Below are 8,448 nucleotides of genomic sequence, written 5' to 3'. Positions count from 1 at the left end.
TTCTCAAAATTATAATCGTAATGATTGTTGTCATTTGAGAAATTTACTTTTGCATTTCATGTATTGCACTTTCTCCAGTAAGCACAAATCAATAGAATGTGGACACATACAGTACATGGTGTATTTTACCTCATCTAGTGTACTGATTTATTATAGGCTTTTTATTTATAAATCAACACCAAAGATTTATGCAATCTCTTATGAAAACAGCTAAAACAAACGAAAAATATTATTAAAATTCCTAGTAATTCCACTAATTCCATAATTGCAATAGTCTATTTCTCTATTAAAACAACAGCGATTGAGTAAGTGTATTTATTCAGCGATCACAGTCGCAAACAATATAGTGAGATCTCATGACAGAACACTGACTGGCTGAATGATGCTTTCATTTAGATCGCTAAACTCCAGCTTGTTTGTTTTTCAGATCATCTGCGGCGGCGCTTCCACAATGAGGAGCGAGCGCGTGCGCGTGGTTGCCAGATTGCTTAAAATAAGCAAAACACACCGGGCAGAAAATGTATGAATTTAACAGCGAAGCTCTGATTCGGGGATTAGAACTCTTTATATCTGGCAACCGCACTCATGAAAGCTCGCGTAGTAGAGCAGACTGCAATAACATTTTGTGTCCTTTTTTGACGAAAATAAAAAGAGGTTTTTGTTAAAGTTTTTATCTTTTTGAATACATTTTAGTCTCGTCTTATTTCGTCAACGAAATTGCATGTTGATATAGTCTTAGTTATCGTTTATTGACCTTATTGTCGTCTCGTCTTAGTCATGGGAAAAAAGCTCGTCAACGAGCATTTTTCGTCATAGTCTTCGTTAACGAAATTAACACTACTATTCAAGGAAAAAAACATCATTCATATTGGATTGAACTTACCAGAAGCAAATTTAAATTTCAGTCAAACCTGATTCACTAATGAAAATAACAGCTGATAATAGCTTGTACTTCCATCCATGAGTCCTTGTTTCTCTTGATGTCATTTTCAATCTTTCAGTCAGTCATTTTAATCTTTTCTGTCTCTTTCCTTTGTCCAGACTCTGTGTCAACAGGTTCAGTGTTTGGTCGCAGTACAACTCTGAACATGCAGACGTCCCAGTTGAGCACCCCGCAGGACACGTCTTGCACTCACATCCTGGTGTTCCCCACCTCTGCTTTTGTGCAAGTCAACAGCTCCAACTACCCACACGAGAACATTGACATTGCCTTTAACCCTGGCAATGGTGAGAAGCAACACTTCTTTTTTTTTTTTTCCCAAGTCTATTTTACTTGGTAGCCCGTGTTCTTGCCCTACTTGGAGATTTTGCTACATTAATCAGTTGCTTGTCAATAAAAATAAATTATACCGAATCCTTGCTTCATCTCCAGATGGATCAGATCCAATGGGAGGCATCTTTGACCTTCTGGAGCAGGAGAATGACCTGGTTGATCCTGACATCATAAATATCCTCCCTGCCTCACCCACCACGTCACCCGTCCACTCACCTGGATCCCAGTACCCCCACGGAGGAGATGGGAGCAAGGTAGCTGAGATTCACCACTAATAAGGAACAAATGATCAGCATGTTTTCTCACAAGACCTTGTAAAGGGAAATGGCATGAACTTTGACTAGCAGACTCGTGAGTTAAAATTAGTTGTTAGAATAAAAGACAAAACTGTTTAAGGTTTTAAAGGGATATTTAATCTAAAAATTGACCCATGGCTTTTTGCTTAAAGGCGAAGACCTTGCAGACTATGCATGACTGCATTAAACATTTTATTGGACTGTCCCAGTTTTAATGCAAGTAGAAAACTTTTTTTATGAAGTGCGCTCACTCAGGGACTTGTTTAGTAAGATTTTACCAGAAAAGATTTTAGATTTTTTCAACGTATGTCAATTTAAAAAAATCTTGAATAATTTTAACTGCTGTATTTTTGTATTTGCTTGGTTTTTATTTTGTGTTGATGTGTAACTCTTGTAGTATTCAAAAAATTTTTTTTTTTTCCATTTTGCATTTTTGGAGTTCATCTTCATCTTCATATATTTTCTTTTTTTTCAGGGTCAAAGTACAGACCGCATGGAGCCTCATGAAGAAGCTCCCAATATCCTCCAGCAGCCATTAGCTCTGGGCTATTTCGTGTCCACGGCTAAAGCAGGTCCACTGCCTGACTGGTTTTGGTCCGCGTGTCCTCAGGCACAGAACCAGTGTCCCCTTTTCTTAAAGGTAATTGCTCCTTGCTCACAATGCATAATTTTTTTACTTGGGATTTGTACATTGTTGCTTCACGTTTCCTTAGAAAAACTTGATTCATCCCCAAGGAATACTGTAAATGTGCAAAATGGGCAATTTTAACTGGTATTAGACTATGTGCAGAGCCAACGAAATGTTGTCCAGAATGTAATTTTCTTCAGAAAGCAGCGCATCGCCTTGTGATACTGCACCCATAATACCTGTTGTGCTTTGTCCAGGTCACATGACCTTTTGTTTCCTCCTCATGCAGCATTTATAGAGAATCCTGCAATGGGAGATTTTTAATAATTCAGTACTCAGGGATTAGGCCAGACTGCTGTTGGTGTGTGTAAGAAAGAGTGGGAGAGAAAACCGACTGAAATATATGGAGGGAATTGAGCTCGCAAAATGTGTTGACATGAAGGCAAAGCATTTGATTTGATAAGCAGCTGTTTGTTTATTGCTGACTTGTTGACTTGTACACAATTAAAAAGTCTGCAGCAAACCGTTCCCTAATAAAGGAAACTATAAATGGGTATGAATGTTTCTGGCGTCTCGTGTTTACCCGTTCATGGGCTTGTCAATTTAATTAATAAAAGGGCCCTGACAATGAGAGGAAATGCTCGGCTTTGTAGCTTGTTTTGGGTGGGCGTAGATTAATGGATTCTGTCGACTAAAAATTTCTTCTTGCCTCTCTCTTTCCCAACTCCCAGGCCTCTCTACACCTCCATGTGTCTTCAGTGCAATCGGATGAACTTTTGCACAGCAAACACTCTCACCCTCTGGACTCCAATCAGACCTCTGATGTTCTCAGGTAATGTTCCTCTAAGTGTCTGAGAAGCCATCTTCTAGTGTTATAATTCAATTGAATGATAGTGAATACTGAATATTCCAAAATGTTTTCCCTTCAAAGATTTGTGTTGGAGCAGTACAACGCCCTTTCCTGGCTGACCTGTGACCCTGCGACCCAGGACCGCCGCTCTTGCCTGCCCATCCATTTTGTGGTGCTCAATCAAATGTACAACTTCATTATAACCATGTTGTAACACTCACAGAGCAGAACTGAGAGCAGGACCTTATCAGGGAACGAAAAGGAGAGGAGAATGAAGAAAAGGTGGATCTGAAAACAACCCAACAGATAACTACAGTGCTGGACTTTATATGTACGTGAGTCACAACGGAGATGATCTGGGTAGGCCATCACTACACCTGAGACCCAGCACTGTGGAGGAGAATCAGGTGTCTGGTGTTTATAACACTCACTCAAAGAGAAAGAGAGGAGAAATTGGAGGCCTTGGATGAGTTTTTGGCAGTGTGGAGGCCAAAGGAAGACGGAAGTGCTAACTGGTGGTGTTCTACATCCTTGGATCCATGGCTACTGTGATGGTAGTGCACGGTTCCTCGGTTAGCATGGATTTGGCCAGTTCTATAATCAGTGTGTATGGAGAAGTAATCTGCATAGAATCTGATGGAAAAGGACTTTGCTCTATGAAATAAGAGAATTAATTCTTGGTTTTAAGACCTCTAATTCCCTGTTTCTTTTGGATGGGATTATATCCAAATGAAATGCCTGCATCTGTCTTATTTATTGTAAGTTTTTAAATGTATAATTTGTCTGATTTCTTAACCTCTTTTATATATAAAAGTTCTAGAAGGTTTGTATCGCCTTCCTGCTTTAAAGCAATTGGTCAAAAATATATGTAATCATCTTAATTACAAAAACAAGCCAACAAAAAAACCCACTAAAAAGATGAATAAAATAAAATTGCAGTAGGTTGCTTTTAGAGTATTATTTTTTGTAAGGGAGACAGATTATTTGTATTGTCACGATGTACAGAGGAGACCGGATAGGGGGTTTCTGTCCATGCCTTTGCGTTTGGACACAATTACAGCTAAGCTTTAGCTGCACGGGACTTGTACAGCAATGAAGTTCACTGTGTTTAAAAATAAAGAGGTACATTGTCATATATTGTATTTTATACCACACATTTAGACACAAAAACGAAAAACTGCAATATATAAATAATTATATATGAATGCCGCACCAACCTTGGGTGGCACTGCTTCTGTTTTAGGAATAAAAAGAGTCAACTTCTTGTTTTTCCTGTGCTTGTGTTTTTTGGGGGGAGGGACTATGATGTGAAATCTAATCGTAGTGATGGAGACTTGCAGCTCTGATGAAGATAACAAAGACCTATAATATACTTCTAGCCCCCCTTTAGAAGTTCATCCATTTCACTTCACCTCGCCCTCCCTGATTGGCTCTCCTGTTTGCACCATTTCTGAGTGATAATGGACACTTTTTGAGTGTGACAAAGAAATGTGTGGTGTAAATGGACTTTACAACAGGATCTGTGTGCCTGTTGGAAATGCAGTGTTTGTGCACAGAGAAAGATCTATTTCCTGTATCTTACTCCGTTCAGAATAAACTGTATGCTGATATTCAAAGACCCTGGGATTTCTCTTACCTCCCACACCAGTTCTACATGCTTTCCAAATGCAAATGTGTGATGTACAGCATGTAAAGAGCTATAGGGTCAAGCACTTCAAGGTCAGAGTTTACACTGCATGTGTGATGGTTTCAGTTTACCCTTATGAAAATCAACTACAGACTTAACTATATTATTTCAAGGGAAGCATTCATATTTTAAGGAAATACTGATAATTACTGGCCTAGTAATAATTTAACAAGGCTATTTGCAAACTGCCACTTTAAAATTGTTGTTTGCAGTTACTGTTTTCATGACAAATACCATATTTTGCTTTATGAAATAATATAATTAACCATTCTTGTGTAGGTTGCATCTGTTTACTGTAGTCTTACTTTGAATGCTACATTTAAAATATAGTTACTGTGATAACTAGCAAATATAAACAAAAAATACCACATGTAGGCTGCATTTACTGTGCTAAAACAGTAAAAGCGAATATAAAAGGTAAAAATACATGTTCTATAATTAAATAATTATGATTATCTGGAATACAATAGAAAAATAGTTGAGTAGGAAAATGTTTCCGAAAAAATTGACCTGGCTACTTGCAGCTACCATGTAATGGTTAAATAATCTCCGTTGTTCCCATAATTGTCTCAAACCCTAGAAAGCTGAAAGCATTTTTGGGCATCACAGACACGTTGGATTTTTATTTATGTAAATATTATTTTTATTATCTTTATTGTAATGTACCATATTTGTTGCGCTGTTACGATAATTTAACTACGAACACGCCTGTGATGGCCAAACAATGGTGTCTAAGTAGGCGGCTCACTAGGTTTTGAGACGCAGTCAGAGTTCGACATGCACACTGAAGGCAGATGAGATGAGCGCTTGTGCTAAAACAATTCACCATTCTACCTGCTAGCTTGCTGTTAGTAAACGGTCTTGGGGACGTAGATGTTTTTATACAGAATAAGTCAATTATGTGAAGCATATAAATATTAATATTTGAATTATATTGCGTCAAATAGTTACATCTTGATGAATGGATCTCTTTTTAAAAGCTCTAGCAGCTAGCCTGTTAGCTTACCGGTGAACTAAACTACCTTGACCGACGACGCTCAACTTCCTGTAGGCGTGAGAATCACGAAAGACCGCGGTCTCGCGGGCCTCCTCGGGGTTTGCGTTTCTGTTGTAGCCAGCGGCTCTGGTAAACTTCAGGTAAGTCGGTTCCACTACTGTAACACGGTCCCTAATGATACAAAATGTAATTTTATTAGATTCTGTTAAGAGTTTGATACATTAAGCATGAGCTTGTATTTGATTGTGCTGTACATCTGAGGGCCGTTCTCTCCACTGTGAGCAATGAAGTTTTAAATCGTTGTTTTTTTTTTACATTTCTAGAGCAATAAATGTTAAAACTGGAATATACATTTTTATAAATACACCTAAAATCGAAGTAAACTCATTATTATACAATGGGATTGTTTTATTACCATATTCATATGCTATAGTATTTACCGACGTTTACTGTATATGCTTAGAATAGTATAGTGTTACCATAGTGCACATCCAGAGCATAGTTTTACCATGGTAAGTCCAAAAACATGGTAATACCGCAATGCTGTTTTTGGTGTGGGGTTTATTCACAAATGTCATCAAAAAAATAAATGGAGCAAAATGACAATTATACTTGATTGAAACAAATATCCGTTGTCATTTATACTTATTATGATTTTACAGTAATAGCAATAGTTGTTCTAACTAATATTGTGTCAAGTATGGTTACTATATTTTTTTTTTTCATGTAAAACGTTTCCTTTCTCTGTCTTTCCGCTTCATTCTTTGCGGCAGAATGGTGGACAGTGCCAGTCTTCAGTTTGTGATTCCATATGCATTTGAGGCCATGCAGAAGGTAGATGTGGCCAGATTAGCAGCTTTAAGTGACCCAGAGCTCCGGCTCCTGCTGCCCTGTCTGGTGAGGATGGCTCTCTGCGCCCCTGCAGATCAGAGTAATGCCTGGGCGCAGGACAAGAAGCTCATCCTGCGACTGCTGTCAGGCGTGGAGGCGGTGAACTCCATTGTTGCACTGCTATCTGTGGATTTCCATGCTCTGGAGCAGGACGCTAGAAAAGAGCAGCATCTGAGGTGGGTTCAGAAGCAAGAAAGCTTTCAGGTGGCCGTTCTGTAGATTTATTTAATTGGCATAATAAATCTGATAAGTTAGTCTTGCTCTGAGACACTGAGAGATATTTTGGAGTGAAGCTTTGCTTAAATATCTGATGATTCTAATCCTATTTTGTGCGTACAGGCATAAGGCTGGAGGCTCTAACAGCGAGAGCATCCTGGTCTCTCAGCTGCAGCATGGTTTGACTCTGGAGTTTGAGCACAGTGATCCTCTCAGGAGACTCAGACTGGCTCTCAGTGAGCTACTAGCCATTATGAACAAGGTTTGGTATGCTTTTATTTACTTCTGAATAATGATCTTTCCTTCAGTTTAAAATGAAGGTGTGTCATTTTTTTTACATTTTAAAATACTTTCCTCTAGACAACTGTTAGCCCATAAATGTGTAATTATTTTATTATATATTATTTCAAAGCAAATATATATTCCACAAAAATATTAAGCAGCACAACTGTTTACAAAATTGATGATAATAAGAAGTAGGGCTGCACGATAAATCGCATGCGATATTTAACGTGCATCTTGTCAGAAAAGCCGGTTCTGTAATCAGCGGTAAATCTCCATCACCTGCGGGCTTTCACATGGAGCAGCATTAACTACACAGAGCCATTGTTCACTGACGAGCTGCGCAAAACCACGTTCGTATTCGCGCGATTTTTTGCGCAACTCGTCAGTGAACAACGGCTCTGTGTAGTTAATGCTGCTCAATGTGAAAGCACGCACGTGATGGAGATTTACCGCTGATTACAGAACCGGCTTTCTGACAAGATGCGCATTAAATATCGCATGCGATTTATCGTGCAGCCCTAATAAGAAGTGTTTCTTGTGCAGAAAATCAGCATATTAGAATGATTTCTGAAGAATCATGCGACTCTCATGAAATTTTAAAACAAACCCCAAATCAAATAAATAAACAACACAAATGAAAGACATCTCTTCATATAAACAAAATAAGGCTTTGCCTGTGCTCTTTCCATTCAGCTGGAGGCAACCACTGGATTTGAATCATGATCCAAACAAAGATTCTGCATACATTTTTAATCTAAATTAGATTGTATAATTTCGATATTTGAAGCAAAAACAGAATGGTCTGACTTTAACTCTGTGAAATTATGCTACATAAAACATATGAATAAGACAAAAACATCAGACGGGCTGAATGAGAGTTCAAATTCACTCTCTGACAGCAGGTGGCGCTTATGGAACAGCAGCGATACAGCGTTTCCTTGGTTACCACTGTAAACAAAGCAGAGCAGCGCTTGACCAAAGTCCCTTTAAGGCAAGTCATGTCACTCGGCAGCCATCTTTGAAACGCCTCTTGGGCATGCAAGTGCAGCTCCTATCTCTTTGAATGGGGAAACATCAGATTCTCCAAAACTGTTCACCAAGCGAAATCACCAATGAAATCTGACAATATACTTCTAACGGCAGCTGCAGTGACTTAACAATTAGCGATTGGCTCTTTTACTCAGAAGGCGGGGCTTCGTTTGATAGAGCGGCCATATTGAGTGTTGCATTTTTCCCCATTCAAAACTATACGAGTGACACGTCTTGGGGATTCTATAGTCTTTGGGAATCCGCAACGGTGTTTGAGGGAGGGGAGGTTCAAGATT

At 38.8% G+C, this 8,448-nt stretch overlaps 2 protein-coding genes across 5 annotated transcripts in view; both read left to right on the top strand.

The window, feature by feature from the left end:
• LOC107699258 (mediator of RNA polymerase II transcription subunit 13-like) overlaps positions 1–4,505 on the top strand; it is a 104,581-nt gene extending 100,076 nt beyond the window's left edge. The window contains exons 26-30 of the mRNA XM_016500454.1: positions 1,042–1,227; positions 1,373–1,527; positions 2,045–2,209; positions 2,929–3,029; positions 3,129–4,505. Coding sequence (XP_016355940.1) covers positions 1,042–1,227; positions 1,373–1,527; positions 2,045–2,209; positions 2,929–3,029; positions 3,129–3,261 — 740 coding nt within the window. The 3' untranslated portion in view covers positions 3,262–4,505. The remainder of the gene's footprint in view (positions 1–1,041; positions 1,228–1,372; positions 1,528–2,044; positions 2,210–2,928; positions 3,030–3,128) is intronic.
• Positions 4,506–5,504: 999 nt separating this feature from the next.
• Positions 5,505–8,448, top strand: part of LOC107699256 (integrator complex subunit 2-like) — a 34,670-nt gene continuing 31,726 nt past the window's right edge. For 2 of the 4 annotated variants that reach the window (XM_016500449.1, XM_016500452.1), the window contains exons 1-3: positions 5,505–5,871; positions 6,502–6,798; positions 6,962–7,100. In XM_016500449.1, coding sequence (XP_016355935.1) covers positions 6,506–6,798; positions 6,962–7,100 — 432 coding nt within the window. In that variant the 5' untranslated portion in view covers positions 5,505–5,871; positions 6,502–6,505. Of the gene's footprint in view, positions 5,872–6,475; positions 6,799–6,961; positions 7,101–8,448 lie in introns of those variants that run through there. The other 2 variants (XM_016500451.1, XM_016500450.1) reach the window with 2 other exon arrangements.

The sequence above is a fragment of the Sinocyclocheilus anshuiensis genome, unplaced genomic scaffold, assembly GCF_001515605.1.
Source record: "Sinocyclocheilus anshuiensis isolate Anshui unplaced genomic scaffold, SAMN03320099.WGS_v1.1 scaffold334, whole genome shotgun sequence".
NCBI lineage: Eukaryota > Metazoa > Chordata > Actinopteri > Cypriniformes > Cyprinidae > Sinocyclocheilus > Sinocyclocheilus anshuiensis.
Note: the sequence above shows the minus strand (reverse complement) of the source record. Positions and strands in the feature narration are given on the sequence as shown.